The sequence below is a fragment of the Bidens hawaiensis genome, unplaced genomic scaffold, assembly GCF_021521415.1.
Source record: "Bidens hawaiensis isolate Kalapana, Puna unplaced genomic scaffold, B.hawaiensis_p1.1 tig00025236_1, whole genome shotgun sequence".
In the NCBI taxonomy this organism is placed as follows: Eukaryota; Viridiplantae; Streptophyta; class Magnoliopsida; order Asterales; family Asteraceae; genus Bidens; species Bidens hawaiensis.
In genome coordinates, this window is record NW_027494028.1 from 1 (window position 1) to 19428 (window position 19428).

The 19428-nt window shown below is 37.8% G+C and overlaps 1 protein-coding gene across 1 annotated transcript; it reads right to left on the reverse strand.

Moving 5' to 3' along the window:
• Nucleotides 1-5832: 5832 nt before the first annotated feature.
• Nucleotides 5833-6389, reverse strand: LOC143571225 (PKS-NRPS hybrid synthetase cheA-like). Its single transcript, XM_077056712.1, has 2 exons — nt 6213-6389; nt 5833-6132 (listed from the first exon to the last, which is right to left on the reverse strand). The coding sequence occupies exons 1-2, from the start codon at nt 6387-6389 to the stop codon at nt 5833-5835; spliced, it is 477 nt and encodes a 158-aa protein (XP_076912827.1).
• Nucleotides 6390-19428: the final 13039 nt, after the last annotated feature.

Below are 19428 nucleotides of genomic sequence, written 5' to 3' on the forward strand. Positions count from 1 at the left end.
GACCCAATTCTCCATCTTCCAATGTTGCTCCAACACTATTAAATTTTGAAATCATGCCTAATAATTTCCCCACATACTCATCAATAGACTCTCCATCTTTCATCTGCAACCCTTCAAACTCTTTTTTCAAAATCCGCAACCGCACTTTCTAAACTCGTTCAACACCCACATACCGGGATTTTAACGAGTCCCAAACTTTTTTTGCCGTCTTCTTCTTCGCCGCATGCGAAAGAATTTCTTCGGGAATTGCCTAAAAGATGAATGCTCGAGTCTGCTTGATTTTTCTTTCATCCACAACCACTCTGGTTGGTGGCTCGATGGCATCCCACAACCTGTGGGCATCCATGATAGCTTCCATCTAGATGGACCATGTGTTATAGTTTGTAGCTATGAGAATTGGGTGTTGGAAAGGAATATAATTTTCTTTAGAGGAATTAGGGTTTGCAACAACTTCCATGGTGTTGAAACATGGAAATTTTTTCATAAAATTGGATCAGAACTTGGATGTTCTAATACCAAATGTTGGTTGGATCAGGCAAATAGCAAGAAAACATGGAATTTAGTCGAATGCAATCATATTATTTCAATAGCCAAATGCTTACAAAACTTAATTAAATTGAAAAGTGGATAAAAAAAAATAACAACTCAAACGTTTAAAAAGCAAAAGAGATAAAACTGAAACTCCTGATTAACAGGTCTTCCTTTATTCTTGGTCAAAATAGATCTATGCTCACCAGATACAACATCCATTTCATGCATACTCGTTCAACTATTTGCAGCATTCACAAGCTGATGTGGCATTGGTCAACACTAATCCAACAAAGATTCTCAAAACTTATTCAAATTCAAGCATTATTAATCTTAAATGGATAATAAAGAAAATCTTGATGTTTAGACACTAACCATACAAAATTTTATTTGTCCAAATGATTAGATGGGTTGTCTAATTCATACTGTTCACGTAAAACTTGTTTACAAACCAAGTTATTTAAGTATTAAACAAACCATATAAACACTTGGTAATATAAGTACCAAAACAAAAATAATGATTATGAACTTTTGAACTAGGTCTTGTAAAGATCTAAAAGAATGATACAAAACCTACAACTATATCATTTAAAGATCTTGAAGATCGATACGAAACCTATGGTTTAACTATAGGTTCAGAATGATGATTGTTGATACCAGAAAATAAAGAAAACTATCATTAGATATACGGATTTTCTAGGGACACCACCCCAATTGCTAAAACACCGCCAATTTTATCTTATTATGTTTTTTATTTTTTTTTGTTTTTTATTTTGTTATTATTGTTATTGTTATTTATCATTATATATTAATTATTTATTTAATATTTAATATTATCTCGGTGAAAACAATTAATACATATATATGCCAAAAATCATTGTTATATTGATAAACTGTTCAAATAAAAGAAAATACGACAACTATAACATAAAAATCTACGACAGGAAGTCGTCCATGTTCATGCCCAAGCCGTCGTCGTGGCTCCTAAACGCCGCGCCAACGTCGGCGTCGTCCTCTCCCCTGCGCCTAGGCCCCAAACCGTCCGCGGCATCCACGTCGTCGCCCCGTCCGCGTCTCACGCGAGACGTGCTCGCCTCGTGGTCAAAACTAGGGGGGTGGTGACGGTGGCACGGTGTACTGCTGTCCAGACAGCTTCGCTACCAGACTGCTAACAAGCCAGTCGATCTGGCGCGACATCTGGCTCATCCACCAGTCTATTTGGCGCGACATCTGCCTCATCTCCAACTCAATGGCCTCCAACCTAGCATCGGTGGCGGGACCCAGACGCATCGCGCGATATGTGCCTGGAACGTGATGCGTCGGCTCCTAACAACAAAACAACATAAATACGTTTAATACGAAGACGAATTAAAAGAAATGATAAAACGATAATATATTAAAACGTACCTGAGATGCGCCCGGATCCTCACGTCCGTCACCACCGTCGTCCGAATCCTCGCCAGACCTCTCCCCCGCGTTGACAAGCTCATGGACAAACTCCACCTCCGGTGCCTGCGACCGGGGGAGGCTCGACTAAAGGCACCGGGACGTAAGGCACACGTGCCCCCGCCCCGGCCACCAGTCGGTCGTACGGGCCGTTGGGCCCGGGGGAACGAACGCACAATGTGCATGCCACCACAACGGATGTGGTCCAGCTCGCTTGGAGGGGTCGGATCGATACGCAGGCCGTCCACCAGGGCTCCATGGCCCAGAGATATCGTAAGCTGGGTGACGTACCCGCCATCCATCAAGGACCGTCATCCCAGCCTGAACTGGTAGCCGAAAAAATAGTCTGCAAACCCCATAGCGAGGTTGCAGTGCGTGTGAGTCAGCAGACACCTAAAAAAAACAGGTCGCGCAGGCTGCAGTGCTCCCTGATTGCGACCCGCGATAGACGTCGCAATCAGCCTGTGTAGATACCTGTGTAATATAAGATAATATAATTTGTTAACAATAATAATATATTATATTATATTATATTATATTATATTATATTATATCATATCATATCATATCATATCATATCATAATATAATATTATATTATAATATGATATGATATGATATGATATGATAATATAATATAATATAATATATTTAATATTATATAACATACTATTATATAATATAATATAATAAATATATTAAAAACATAACAACGTGGAGTAAACTTATGTAACGTGTATCGTGGAGTAAACCTCCAGTGTCAGCTCCCGGTGCCATGATAGTGGCATACTGAAGCACCGGCTCCAGGGCTATCTTGTCCGATGTACTCAGCCACCCGCTGGTAAGCATCACAGGACTCCAAAACGACCAGGATATAATCGTGTTGGGAAACGGGAACATCTGGCGTAGGCGAGTGTATCTTGTGTGGGCGTTTGAACCCTCAGTGAACTGCACATGAGGGTAGGTGACCAACACGTCGTCACCCGGTGGGGGTCCCCGGCCCCGACCACGGCCCCGGCCCCCGCCACGGCCACGGCCCCGCCCCATCTGCTGCTCATACTCCTGCTCGAGCTCCTCCTCAATCTTATCATCCCCAAACTATAATAAATAACAAATAATAATAATTATAACAACAACAACAATAATAATAATAAATAATAACAATAATAGTAATATTAATATTAATAAATACTAATAATAAATATTAATAATAATATTTATAATAAAATAGATAATATTAATAAATTAAATAAAAAAAATTTATATATCAGAGGCGGCGTATAGGGCTATACGCCGCCGCTGATAGTCACTGCAAACCGACGGCCGGACTCTGGCCATATTACGGCCGGACTCCGGCCGACGGTTTTATCCATCCACACAACAGCATCATCATCATCACATCATCTCATCATCTAAACATAATCATCATCATCAAAATAATATTAAAAAATTACCTCCATGTCGTGTCGGTGTCAGGTCATATCTACTCGGCTCATGTCATAATCGGTCGGTTTCGGTCCAATGTAGACTCGTGTTTGGATGCTCGGATGCTTGGGAGGGAGTTTGAAATTTGAAATATAAAGTGGCAGTTGAGCAGCCGACGTTCAATATAAGGTGCATAAATACGCCGCGTATAGATCTATACGCGGCGTATTCTGCCTATTTTTATTATTTATTATTATTATTTGTTTGTTATTTATTTATTAGTATTTATTATTTATTAGTATTTACTATTATTATTATTATTATTAGTTATTAGTATTAATATTAATTTGTTATTTAATTATTATTATTATTATTAGTATTATTTATTATTATTATTATTAGTCATTAATATTATTATTATTATTTCTTTATTTATTATTTTTTATGTATGTATATGTGTGTGTATGTCTACATACATCCATTGATACATTTTTTTCTATAAGCTGTCTAGATCTACGTTAGAGGGTTCCCCTCACCAACCCTTGCGTATCTGTTCGTACTCCTTCATACATTGTCCGTACAGTGTTTTCCATTCGAGGGCCGCCGGGTACGGCGCTTCATTCCAATTAAGGTTTGGCGTAGGCATTGGGAAATCTCCTGCCAGTTTGATATATATCCAGTGATTACCTCCCCAGTTAGCGATGCCTATAACCAGTGGATCCGGAATCAAGTTAGGACCAATTCTCAATGGGAAGTAAGATTCGGTCTGATTGCCAGCTAGGTTGACTAACACACACCCGTATGTCTGAGCAGTGACGTGCCCGTGACCGGGTACGCTGAACCAACGACTCGGCGGCGCCGGTTTGACCGTGTTGGAGTACGGAATGCTGGAATGAACCCAGCCGTACAATCTTTCATCCTCTTTGTTGAACATCGCCCTCCATCACCCTTTGTTGGTTTCCAGCTCGTTCTGCATTTCCCGCCTAATATCCAGCCAGAGTTTCTCATGTATCCCCAAATCCACGGCGATTGATCGGAAACCGCAGTTACCGTCTGGGTGTACGTTTTTGATGTCTGCGAAGAACGACTGAGCCCAAATAGGAATGACGCTCCTAAACATTTCTATCGCCGGGTACTTGATCTGGCGAAACCATCAAAGGAAACCCGAGGTGAGCTCCCGTAGGTTTTGATGTCTTAGGTCGTCCCCGAGGAATTTTAAACTGCGAAGCTGACTGGGACAACGAACGAGACAACGAGGATGGGGTCGGGGTTTCGTTGCTGGGTACCTGTGACGAGAATGGGGTGTAGGAGATGTGTCTGGGGAGATCTAGAGCCGGGATGTATGAGCTGTGTCTAGGGAGATCTGGAGCGGGGGTGTATGAGCTGTGCCTCGGAAGATCTGCTATTTTGGGATGCCGCCGAGGATCCTCTCTTTTTTCGGGCTCCTTCTTTTTAGATCACCCTAGAATAGCAGATAGAATATTCGCGAAAAAACTTTTCTTTTGATTCGGGTCATCTATGGACGATAGCATATCTCTGATGTCCCGTAGACCTGCTTCGTAGTCTGGCTTTTCGTTCGGCGGATAGGCTAGATCAAAATTAAGCCTCCTCCAGAATGGGTCAACATCCTTTATTGGGATACACGTGTCATTAACTATGTATCCCTTAATCCGACAAGCACATGGCAGCCCTGAAGAAAAATACAAATTGTGGTCGCATGAAGCGCCGCCGTCACGCATCTTGTGTATCAACCCATACTCGTCCACAAGTAGACCTAGTGCGTGAATCGACACCCTGTTTATTAGCTTCTTCAACCAGACGTGCTGTCAATGTCCTTACATGACCTTAGAACGGGAGTCTTGAAAAGATTTACCGATTTCTTTCATCTGCAAGTTGACCATTTTAAGGATGTGCCTAGAAATTTTCTCGAGCTAGTTGTTGCTTCCATTGAGGTACCTTTTCAGATTTGCGTACTGGCTCTCAACTCGGTTCGTCGTAGTTTCTCCGTAGTTTCAGTGTTCGTCGATCCAGCAGGTTACAAACTTGTGTTTGTATGGATCCAGCTAGCTGTTACGAATGTATTTCCAGACCTCTGAAAAATAAAGGGAAACGTTATTAAGACGTATGTATAGGCTATTAAAAACTATCAGCTGATACGAAGGACTCACCTGCTCAATCGTCCTGTATCAAATGATGCTCCATGTTGATGCGACGGTTGTCGTACTCTTGTATCGTGGGAGACTGATACAGGACCTTCCACCAGTACGCAAAGTCCATCCCCATATCCGTTCTATATAGGGCCTTAAATTTTCTCCTTATATTCTCGGATATGTGCCACCTGCATAAATTTTTGATGGCATTAGGGAAGACTGCGTCGCAGGCGTTCATGAGGGCCTGGTCCTCGTTAGTCAGGATCACGCGTGGCTCCATGCAGTCATCGAGCATTTTTTAAGTTTCTCAAGAGCCCAGGTGAAGTTCCTCTGTCGTTCCCAATAACAAACATGGTGGCGATACAAAACGATTGTGACGCCGACGTCACACCGATAAACTGAACCAACGGCCAGTCGTACATGTTGGTGTTGTACGTCATGTCAATCATCAACACCTCGGGGAACGCACGCCACATCTTATGCGACTTATTATGACAGAAGAAAATTTCCTCCGTCCTATCATCGGTATCACTCTCCTGGGTATAGAACGTGAAACCGTTGCCTGCGAGAAAGTTTTCCAGCGCCTGCATTGGATGAAATAAAACTTTAGTAAATATTGCAAGCACGGCAAGTACACATTAAAACTACAAATGTTTTGAACTACCTTCATAGGGGTGTCGCCTAGTAGCCCATCACTCCTATTCTTGGCGGTGTGGTTGTATATATCTTTTGTTACAGGTTGCACACCGGGAAACTTTTTGCGGAGGGTTGCTTCGATTTGCTGCGGCTTCACGCCGGTTCTGTGTAAACTCTCAACCATATCCAGCTGGTCACTGTTCATTTTTCTAAAAGACGCACAACCCTCCTCAAATTCAACGGGATCATGGTTGTGAGTCTCGTTTACCACTTGAACCCTCCATCATGCACCCCTCGAGTCGTACCTGCTCAGGATCTTATACGGACAACAATTTTTTATGCTGCCGGTACGTCTCACCGTCACCTTTATTTTAGGTTCGCCTCCACGATTGCATGCAAGGTCCACAACGTTTTTCCTTGACCGCTGGACCATGCTCTCGTCCTCTAATTTTTACCCATTTCTCCAACTCCTCGCGGCTCTCAAAAATCTGAAACAGTTTTACGCTAATTCTTAAACCGTTTATTAAATAACATACAAATAAATAATATTAACTTAAACAAAACACAAAGTGTCTTACAGCATCTGTTTAATACGAAACGTTCACCTCGCGTTTGTAGTCGTCATCGTACTCATCTTCGTTATTTGGGTGTGATGAAGACTCTGTTCCATAAAATGGATCATTTTCTACTGGTGGATGGTTTGAAGACATAGCCTGACCTCCATAATCCGGCCAGGCGACAGGTGATGGGTACGACGACTAACTACCGTAATCCGACACGAAATACTCCTACCATACATAAATTAGAAATTCAAACAACAGTGCTAGTGATAATAATAAATAATAATAATACCTATAATAATATAAAATACAATATTTTAATAATAAATAAGAATATTAAAATAATAATAACATAACCGTATATTTATAATAAGACTATATAACGAAACCTGTTCAAGTTTGGCAAGTCCGGCGAGCCTGTGTTACCATAAAACTGTTCGGGCTGACAATAAGGTTGTTGGGGCTAGGTATCATACCCGACATAATCCTAACAAAACATAATGTAGCATGTGTTGGTAAAAAAAACTACCAAATTCATACTAAATAAATATATAACGAAACCTGGTTCAAGTCGGGTAACCACGACGTGCCAGGTTAATCGTTAGCGGCGTAACCCAGCTTCTCCTCCGGAAATAAATGGTTAAACCAAGACATTCTGGGTATATATAGTACAAATGTTATGTTGTTTTTTGGTTGAACGTCGAGACCAACACGTATGCCTTTATAATAGAGAAAGGAAATGAGGGGAAGGGAGGGGTGCCAGGCTCCAATAATTCAGCAAAAGCAATACGGCGCGTATAGATCTATACGCGGCGTATAAGGTACGAGTAGACAACCTAGCACAGATTTTGCAGGGCAGGTTGTCATCAAACTAATACGCCGCGTATAGGTCTATACGCGGCGTATTAGGGAGCTTTTCTAGAAAAATCCACCAGCTTGTCTTATTATGTTTTTTGTTTTTTTTCTTTTCTTCTTTTTTTTTATTATTTATTGTTATTTATTATTATTATTATTATTATTATTATTATTATTATTATTATTATTATTATTATTTTATTTATGAATAACATATTATTATTCACATTCAGCAAAGGGTGTTCAGTAGTAGGGCTTATATGGGAAAATTAACAGTGCGAAACGACCTTTCAATTTATTGGTTGCTGTCGTTATGGAAAACTTGAATCAGTTACAGTGATTACCTTGGAAAAAACTGACAGTGCCAAATGAACCCTTTCTTGGCTGCTTTCGTTATCGGCATCTCAAATCCGCCTCTTCGATATTTTCAAACTCCAATGGTCTTGAACTTTGGCCACCACCGGCAACCGTAGTTGTGTTCACTCAACACATATCAGTCATAACTAAACTTAAGCTTAGGCTTGTTATTTGTTTTATTTTTAGTTGGGGGTATTCTAAGTTGATCATCTTGCGTATATTAAAGAATTATCGGCGTATGTATATACGTATATATATATAGTAGATGTGCGGTATAAGAATTCATTGCGCCTACATAACCAGCACCAGATCGAGATACTAGTTTGATGAGTTTGAATCTCTCGGATCCGCGGTATCCGTTAACGGAAGCAAGAACGTGAGCCCATACTTTGGACAGATAAGTGGAAATTCGGTCATTGCTCCAGCTTAACGAGCACCAGACTGAGATATTAGCCTGGACTTACCTGAACCGGTTAACACGTATGCTGACGTGGATTTAGGCTCAGTGTTGACACTGATATTAACACGTTTGCATAATACACAATGAAATCACAAACTCAAACAACAATCCATACAATAGCAATTCCCTTCAACAACCAGTCAAACAAGAAAAAGAGAAAAATAATGAAGATAATTGTTGTTGTATGGATTGCTGTTTGAATTTGTGCTTTCATTGTGTATTATGCCGGTGACAATGAAAGCTGTAAACAAATGATGTGCTGAAAGCGGTCTGTAAAAACCTAACCTAACCTGGACACTCTAGTTTTAAATTTATTAATATAGACTATCCTAATGCTAGACCACTAGACAGGCAAGTATACCTATCAACTGTAGTAAAGCCTAATGAAGTCCGGATATCGAACCCAAAGGACACTAGCGACACCTAAACTAGACTCTGACTTAAAACTTAATGATTTTTACTTATTTGACAATTAACTAATTAAACTAAAAACTGACACTAACAGACACAGACTTAAACTCAATTATCTAGACGAACTCAAAGATAGGAGAAGCACTACCTAGGTTTAGAATCCTACTTGTGAATCTTGGATCTCTCTTGGATATGGAAACTATGATGGAACCGGGATCTTAAAATACGGCACCCTTAGACAACCTAGTGGATCCCTGATCATTCTCCGGGTGTCACCTAAAAGGAAACACTAAGGGGCCTTTAAACTTACCGATTAGTTGGATTACCTGTCAGTCTCTCCAACAATACTAGAGTACCCTAAAAGATAGATTACCTGTCAGTCTCACTATCTTAATACCCCCTAAAGTGCAAGGGGTAACCTCAGAACAATCGATAAGACACGGAATTACAATGAAACTAGGGAAATCTAGGAAACCTCCTGTCAGAGCGTTCTAGCCTAAACGCCTAATCCCAAGGACAATCCGACTATCTGTTACCTCTCAGTCTCTAGATAGGTAGAATATAAAATCTTAATAAATCACCAACCAATGTTCCTATGGATTACTACGTCTAGTAAAACCATAAAATAATCACAAACACACAGTAAGCGACCTAAATATGCGTCTATAACTGAAAGACTTTCAACAAGACACATGCGGAACAAAGATCAATAATAATCAAAATTATATATGCAAACACATCAAATCAATTATAAAAAGATTCTTTACTTTAATATTAATCCAACACTAAAAACCAAAAACCAAGAAAAATACGCAAGTCACAAAGTAATCATCAAAAACCTAGGTAGCTAGGGGATTAGCCAACACTCATAATCAGGAACAAAACAAAATAAATAAGTTCAACAACTGAATTCATAATGAAAACAAGTAATCAAACCGAATAATAATATGTTCCAATGAGTAAAAATAAAACCCCGCCTGCTCCTTTTCTTCTCTCCTTGCAGCTGGCTCCTCTCCTCCTGGCTCCACCAAAATAAATTAAATGCTGACCTCCTCCTTCTTTCTTTCGGCCGTAGGGTTAGAATACCCCCTCAACTAACCGACGTCCACTTTTTATTATTTTGTTCTCTGTTTTGGTTCCATAAATCCAATAACCCGCCTACACCTTTTTTTTATATTTAGCCCATTAACATATAACTTCATAAAAAAAACATATTCAGCCCAAAGCAATTAACGTTTTTGTTGTTGTGGACTTGTAGTGAATTAGTGCCTTCCTCAGTTCTCACTCGATGCTCCTGTAATGCACCCAAAGTTAATTATATAATAATCCACATAATAAAATTCAAGAACACGTTTGAAGTCCCAATTTGTTCTATGGATGCATGACCATTTTATGAAATTATATAACTAGTTATTTAAATATTTTTCAAGCATTTTCATTACCTGCACATCTCCACAAAATACAATTATTTGATTTTACTATTTTTACTTATTTCTATTTAATAGTAAAACAATTCTTATTAGCTTTAAAACCTATTAAACCAAAAAATGAACCAATTTGTAATAATATTCTATAAAAACCTGGCTTAAAAGCATTTAAAAGTGTAGGAATATATATATAATAATATGTATATTTTAGATTACATCAAATATCCCCACACTTAAATCTTTTTCGTCCCTGAAAAAACTATTGGCAATGGAATCATAATCGGAAAACTGATTTTCAAAACATTTAGGTTATCTTAATTAATATAGATAAACGCAAAAACTGCGATTGCCGATATTGTTGTCCACTTAAACCCAGCCACCAGCCTATCATGTCCCCCGTCTCAAGAATAATCAAGACAATATAAACCGGGTTGATGCAGATTGGTTCAACCTATCACCTTAAGCTAAAAACCCTTTAATGGTAAGAAGAAAATGCACTTAGGTGGAATTTAGATGGATGAAAGGTCAAGTGAGGTCGTACGAGCAATACCTAAACCTAAAACTATATTAGCGGATTTCGGCCCATCATTGTTTCACCCGAGCTGCGACCCAGTATATGACGGTCCCAGGCCTCCACCCTTAGTGTTTCCTAAAAATATATATATTGACTAAAAACCTCGAACCCCAATAGTGTATCCTCGGAGTCACCATCCCCTTGGTAACACGTAAGCTCTCGGCCCCGTCTAGTATGTGCCTTTTGGCCTCTTTTTCTATTACTTTTTTTTAGTGAATCCTTCTTTGGCATTTTGCATAACTTTCTCATTCACTGTTACTTTCAATATAATTGCACATATTTGATGTTCATGCAACAAAACTTTGTGCTCTTAGGCATCTTTTACATAAATATATAACTATTTTTCTAAGCTCGTATAAATGATGGACATGGCGGGCGCCACCACTCGTTATTTATTTTCATAAAACAGAGTGGCGTGCTAATTTTAAGTGCATGTAATTCTCACCACCTCAAGGTTTAAAGATTAAGGTAATACTTGCTATGCCTTATCGAATGTTCAGCTTCACTATCCCCCCTCAAGATGAGAACCCTCAAGATTTATGACTATTAGGTGTATTAGTAATAATGAGGGGAAACCTTTCAAAACTAGTTGGGCCTACCGACACATCCCAAATTAAGTGCGCTTTCTATTTTTTTTTATCTCATATATATTAAGAGTTTTTAAAAAAACCAATCCCCAATTTTTCTATCATTTTCCATTTTGTTGCAAAATATTAATTCAATGGACTTTTTTTTCATTTTTTTTTATTTTTTTATTTTATTATTTTATTATTATTATTATTTATTTTATATTTGTATATACTTTTTTTTAAATAATTTTTTACCTAAAAACTTCAGTTTCCCATCCCCACACTTAAATTTCACATTGTCCTCAATGTGACAGGAAAAAGACAAAAAATAAAACAAGCATTCAAATATAAGTAAAGTGGAACAGACTCCCCTGGTAATATGACGATATTGGCTTGCGAGGCGTGTCCCATGCCCTCCATCTTGAGCGTGAACAATAGCATGTATCAATAAAGTCATCTCTCGCGAACGAAAGTAGCAATCCATAAACAAGCGGCAACGGCATCCCCACACTTGAATCCAACCATGTATCATCAATCAGCCAATAACATCCCTGGAACGGCAACCTGAAAGCAAACCAAGAAACAAGCAGCACACGAAAGCAAGAAACCACAAAATAAAAACAAAAACAAAAACAAAAACATTCCACCGGGTTGCTTCCCAGGAAGCGCTAAGTTTACAGAAGAGTCTTCAGCCGGACTCGCTCCTGAAATCTCAATCAGGAGGCTTTTCTTTTATCCAACCCCTGTCTAACCCGTTTAGTTCCACCCGTCCAATATATTTAATCAAATAACACATAGTGGAAATAAAAAGCATTTTAAAACAATCAAACGGGCCAGACCACAAATACTTAAACTTACCCGGACCAAACCTAATACATGGCATATAATGAGGAAAATGGTCTATCTTGCATTTAAGTTTTGTCCTATAACTCTTAATGTGCCATCTTTGAACCTTCAAAACATGCTGATCCAAGCATTTTCGCGCCCTCGTCTTCGGCCTTATCAACTTCGGTGGCGATCCACTATCTAGTCCCTTCACAGACCTGCTAAACTTCATATGATGTGGCGACTCAACTACCATCGTATTCTGATCCTCTTCATTTGCCACTTCCTTTTCTTTTCCGTTTGGTGCACGCTTGATCTCCATTGCTGGCTTCCCCATGATTAGTGTTTCTAAGTAGATAAGATCGCCAACAGGGTCAAATTCTCCATCTTCTTCATAAACTTGTAAAACCACCAATTCATCACCAAACTCATCCTCCCAATATGGTGCATGCTCCTCCTCTTCGACATCTTCCATCTGGTTAAGTGGCTCGTCAACAGAATCTTCACTTAGATCCGTGTAATCCACCGGTTTCAACTCCATCTCCTCTATCACGCCTTCATCATCATCACTCCAGAAGTCATCATCTGCTGGTTCTGCTTCACAGCTACAAAACATGGGATACTGATCGGTAGATGTAAATTCTTGCTGAACCGGAGGTGGGATTGGCTCGTCCATTATTGTCTCTGGTTCCAAAGTGATATCCTCACACACAACCTCGTCATCTTCATAAACGGCTTGCTGCTCTTTGTAAGAAAGACTCTCAATTTGATATCTAGCACTTAGCTCCTCTAACCTAGCTTCTAGTTCTTCTAATTTACGGAGCCTATATATTTCGATCAACTTATCAAGCCTAGCTTCCAATGCCTCTATTTTCGAACTGTTTCACGTTCCTCTTCTTCAGCTCTTTCCAACATCATCTCTTTCCAACTTCTTCTATATAAACTACTCCTAAACTGACTCGATCTATTGAACATATTAACTAGACTCGATAAAATAAAACAGAAACTAAATTACCCTAAACACGACTAGACATGCTAAATCTATGACACGGAATCACAAGACACACCATAACTCAAGACACAAAAAGACCAATTAACCAATTAAGTTCAATCAAAGCTAGTTTCGCTATCACCTAAGTGTCCCCAGCAACGGCGTCAAAAACTTGATGTGCTGAAAGCGGTCTGTAAAAACCTAGCCTAACCTAGACACTATAGTTTTAAATTTATAAATCTAGACTATCCTAATGCTAGACCACTAGACAGGCAAGTGTACCTATCAACTATAGTAAAGCCTAATGAAGTCCGGATATCGAACCCAAAGGACACTAGCGACACCTAAACTAGACTCTGACTTAAAACTTAATGATTTTTACTTATTTGACAATTAACTAATTAAACTAAAAACAGACACTAACAGACACAGACTTAAACTCAATTATCTAGACGAACTCAAAGATAGGAGAAGCACTACCTAGGTTTAGAATCCTACTTGTGAATCTTGGATCTCTCTTGGATATGGAAACTATGATGGAACCGGGATCTTAAAATACGGCACCCTTAGACAACCTAGTGGATCCCTGATCATTCTCCGGGTGTCACCTAAAAGGAAACACTAAGGGGCCTTTAAACTTACCGATTAGTTGGAATACCTGTCAGTCTCTCCAACAATACTAGAGTACCCTAAAAGATAGATTACCTGTCAGTCTCACTATCTCAATACCCCCAAAAGTGCAAGGGGTAACCTCAGAACAATCGATAAGACACGGAATTACAATGAAACTAGGGAAATCTAGGAAACCTCCTGTCAGAGCGTTTTAGCCTAAACGCCTAATCCCAAGGACAATCCGACTATCTGTTACCTCTCAGTCTCTAGATAGGTAGAATATAAAATCTTAATAAATCACCAACCAATGTTCCTATGGATTACTACGTCTAGTAAAACCATAAAATAATCACAAACACACAGTAAGCGACCTAAATATGCGTCTATAACTGAAAGACTTTCAACAAGACAAATGCGGAACAAAGATCAATAATAAATCAAAATTATATATGCAAACACATCAAATCAATTATAAAAAGATTCTTTACTTTAATATTAATCCAACACTAAAAACCAAAAACCAAGAAAAATACGCAAGTCACAAAGTAATCATCAAAAACCTAGGTAGCTATGGGATTAGCCAACACTCATACTCAGGAACAAAACAAAATAAATAAGTTCAACAACTGAATTCATAATGAAAACAAGTAATCAAACCGAATAATAATATGTTCCAATGAGTAAAGATAAAACCCCACCTGCTCCTTTTCTTCTCTCCTTGCGGCTGGCTCCTCTCCTCCTGGCTCCACCAAAATAAATTAAATGTTGACCTCCTCCTTCTTTCTTTCGGCCGTAGGGTTAGAATACCCCCTTAACTAACCGACGTCCGCTTTTTATTATTTTGTTCTCTGTTTTGGTTCCATAAATCCAATAACCCGCCTACACCTTTTTTTATATTGAGCCCATTAACATATAACTTCATAAAAAAAACATATTCAGCCCAAAGCAATTAACGTTTTTGTTGTTGTGGACTTGTAGTGAATTAGTGCCTTCCTCAGTTCTCACTTGATGCTCCTGTAATGCACCCAAAGTTAATTATATAATAATCCACATAATAAAATTCAAGAACACGTTTGAAATCCCAATTTGTTCTATGGATGCATGACCATTTTATGAAATTATATAACTAGTTATTTATATATTTTTCAAGCATTTTCATTACCTGCACATCTCCACAAAATACAATTATTTGATTTTACTATTTTTACTTATTTCTATTTAATAGTAAAACAATTCTTATTAGCTTCAAAACCAATTAAACCAAAAAATGAACCAATTTATAATAATATTCTATAAAAACCTGGCTCAAAAGTATTTAAAAATGTAGGAATATATATATATAATATGTATATTTTAGACTACATCAACAAACGTGTTAATATCCGCGTCAATACCGAACCTAAATCCACGTCTGCATACGTGTCAGCCGGTTCAGCTAAGTCCGAACTAATATCTCAATCTGGTGCTCATTATGTTGGAGCAATGAACGAATTTCCACCTATCTCTCTAAAGTAGGAACTCCCGTTCTCGCTACCTTTAGCGGATACCGCGAATCCGAGAGATTCAAACTCATCAAACTAGTATCTCGATCTGGTGCTGGTTATGTCGACGCAATGAATTCTTATACCGCAAATCTACTATATATATACGTATATATATAAGCCGATAATTCTTTAATATACGCAAGATGATCAACTTAGAATACCCCCAACTAAAAATAAAACTAATAACAAGCCTAAGCTTAAGCTTAGTGACGACTGATATGTGTTTGAGTGAACACAACTACGGTTGCCGGTGGTGACCGACGGTCAAGACACTTAGAGTTTGAAGAAATCGAAGAGCCAAATTTGAGATGTCAATAACGAAAGCAGCCAAGAAATTGAACGTTCGTTTGGAAATGCTAGTTTTCCCAAGTAAGCCACTGTAACTGATTCAAGATGCCCATAACGAAACCAGCCAATAAATTAAAATTTCGCTTCGCGCTGTCAATTTTTCCAAATAAGTCTTGCTACTGAACTCCCTTTATCAAATTTCGAATAATAATATGTTATTGATAAGTAAATAATATTAATATTAATATTAATAATAATCATAAATAACATTAATAATAACAAAAGAAATAAAAGAAATAAAAAAAAAGAAAAAAAAACCATAATAAGACAGCACTAGTGGGCTTTTCTAGAAAAACTCACTAATATAACCAGCACCCGTTTGATATAACAATATAACATAATATAATATAATAATAAAATAATATTATTATTTTATATTATATTATACAATACGCTATACGAACGTACCTACGAACGTCTTGCGTCCCGACCTAACCCTGGCATCTGAATCTTTAACGTACATCAAGTACCTAATAATAATAATAATAATAATAATAATAATATAATAATAATTAATATTTTAATAGTATTTTAATATTATTATTTTAATAATATTTTAATAATAATACTAATAATAATAATAATTAATATTTTAATAGTATTTTAATATTATTATTTTAATAATAATAACAATAATACTATTTTAATAAATACAATAATAGTATTTTATGTTATTTACAATAATATTTTCATAACAACAATATCTTAATAATAATATTAATATTTTAATAGTAATAATATAATAAAAATTTTAACAATAACGGTAACAGTACGGGAAATCTATTTTAAGTTTGGGAGGCCTGGCGAACTAGGGTTACCGTAAAACAGTTCAGGCTCATATAGGTGGTGTCTATATAGTAGGCATTGTGTAGTATAACGGTCGATGCCTAGACAAATTTCAAAAGTAAACCATTCACCAAATCTCTGTCCTAGCATCTACAACTATGTTCTAACATGTACTAAATAAAGATAAAACGAAACCATGTTTAACTCCGACTGACCGTAAGCGCCTTCCGGCATCTCCTCATCCGACTCCGGAAATATATTGTTGTTGGTGTTGGTTGAATGAGAGGGTGAGGGTGAGGGTGAGGTAAAAAAAAAAGAAAAGAGAAAGGGTGGAGAGGGAGGGGAGGGAGCCGGGCTCTAATAATATACAAAGCCCAATACGCCGCGTATAGGCCTATACGCGGCGTATTAGGGTACGATCCGACAACCCTATGATGAAGCCAGGCTAGGACGTCAAATCGTACCCTAGTAGGACCCATAGATATATCATCAGGTGAATAGAATTTAATTTATAAAAACTAAGATACGTGTCAAAATCAAATGCTTCACGTGATTGAAACATTTGATGCATAAGATAGTTTATTATGAAACAAAATCCAGACTATAAATGCAAGCATAAACAGATATGATCTGTATAGTTGGGATGTTGTAATAGAGTTATTAATGGAACTAGTCTTGATTGGAAAGAGTGGTGCAAGTTTAGTTTCGTAAATTTCCCATTATGATAGGTTGTCGTTTGTTGTTTGTTTTTTGGTTGTTTTCTTTATTATTTGCTCCTTGTAAGTGGTTACTCTTTGGTTTTTTAAAATTATACGCATACATAAAACCACGGTTAAATGGAAGACCTAGTGTGTACGGTAATTATACTTTAGGGCTGAAATAGGAAAATTGAATGTTTAGATTACCAGTAAATATGGTTAAGTTTGTTTGAATTGTATTATGTTAGCTATTTTGTAAAACCTGTTTGTTATATGTTTTTACTAAGGGTCCTACTAGGGGACACCCCCCTCCCCCAATACGTTTCATATAGGGCTATACGGGGGCCTATACGACCGAGATATAGCCCCCGTATAGCCCTAACGGGGCATATAGGGGGTGTTTGGTATCCTTAGATACCCTTTTTACTAACTCATAGCTGACATATTGGGTATGTTTGGCAAAGAGTTTTTAAAAGCTTTTAGCTACAAGTTTTAAAGAAAAAACTTCTATTTAATAAAAATTCTTGTTTAGTTAGAGTAGCTAGAAGCTTTTAGATTAGGAGAAAAAGCTTCAAGCTAAAAGCTCCAACTAGTAGCGTTTAAAAAAAGCTACTAGCGTTAAAATTTTATAATTTTGGTACTTGAACTTTCATCACCTTTTGTTAATTTATATAATAGTTAAACATTTAACCCTTATTTAAAACTAACTGCCCTCGTTACTTTTTAAGAGGTCAAAACTTTCTCACACGTTAATATAATTTTAAAAAAAATTATATCATAAAAATGAACATTTTATTCTCTTTAATTTGAGTATGGTATTGCTATACTTCTTTAACTTTAAAAAATTAACATATTATGTGATTACTTGTTAGGATCGGCAACAAGTCGAATCAGGCAAGCTCGAGTCATGTGTAAGACCAAATTAGGGTAAAAAAAAGTCGATGCAAAAAGGGCTAATTTAGTTTCGGTTCGCGTTGGAACGATTTTGAGTCGAAATGGGTCAGGTCAGAATAGGTTTCAAATTAGAGCAGTGCGCCATGCAGGCACTCAGCTAGTTTTATTAAAAGCTCCAGCTACTCTGCCAGACACCTAAATATTTCTAAAAAGCTACAGCTACTCTGCCAGACACCTAAATATTTCTAAAAAGCTACAGCTACCAGCCAGCAGCTTTCAGCTAACAGCCACCAGCTAGTTTTGCGAAACATACCTATTATATACATAAGATAAAAATTGGATGGTCGGTGCCAGAGAGTTTTAAGCCGCACACTTTTTTGACCTTTTTAATTAATTGTTTGGTTTGTTCAACCAGGGACGGATTTATACACATGAGTACCGGGTCAAGCGAACCAGGTGTTTTTCGAACCGTAGTGGAGCATTTAATAGCGACTTTTTTAGCGAACCATGTGTTTTCTGGGCTGAACCATATATATAATTTGTTTCAAATATATACATAAAACATATACTGGCTTAGTGGCAAGGCGTGCATTGTGTTTGAGTGCAGACCCGGGTTCGAGTCTCACACAACCTTATTTTTTTTTTGCCTTTTTCTTTTGTGCTCTATTACCTTTATACACCTTTCTTAAAAACCCTAAACACCCCCAATTTCCCTCCCTGCTCCACCTCTACCGCTTCTGCGTAGAGAAAGAAAGAAGAAGGTGCTATTAAAACTCAAAACAAAATATAAACAAGAGATCCACCATTGGGAACTTTTGTCGAGCACCTTAAATGCACTGCAAAACCTTACATAAGACCCGCTGCGCTGCCGGTGCCAGATCAGACGGTCAACATTGACACATTGTGCACGAGAACTCTTCGATTTCTACTTACCAGAAACTCGCCGTCGCCGATACCCTCCGCGTTCAGGTGCGTTCCCGCCCCTTTTGTAGTTCGTTAGTTAACCCTGAGAAAAATTGATGTGGGTAATTGTCAAATTCCAGATTTTTTTGATGCCAAATTTCCACCATGAATCTTATACTATTTTTCACTAGTTGTCGATTTTTCATTATAATTCAGAGGTTCAATACAATTTCAAAACCTACTAGAATGAGACTTTTGATGATTGAGTGTTCAAAAAAGATGTTAGTTTTTTAGGGCTTTGAATTTTATTTTTGCTTTTACAGAACTTAAATTTGATAGATTATGGACCGTTTTTTATCGAGAAGGCCACGAGACCCTTCACCATCTAGTAGTAATAATCTGGCAAGAGTCGAATTGGATGATCTTCCAT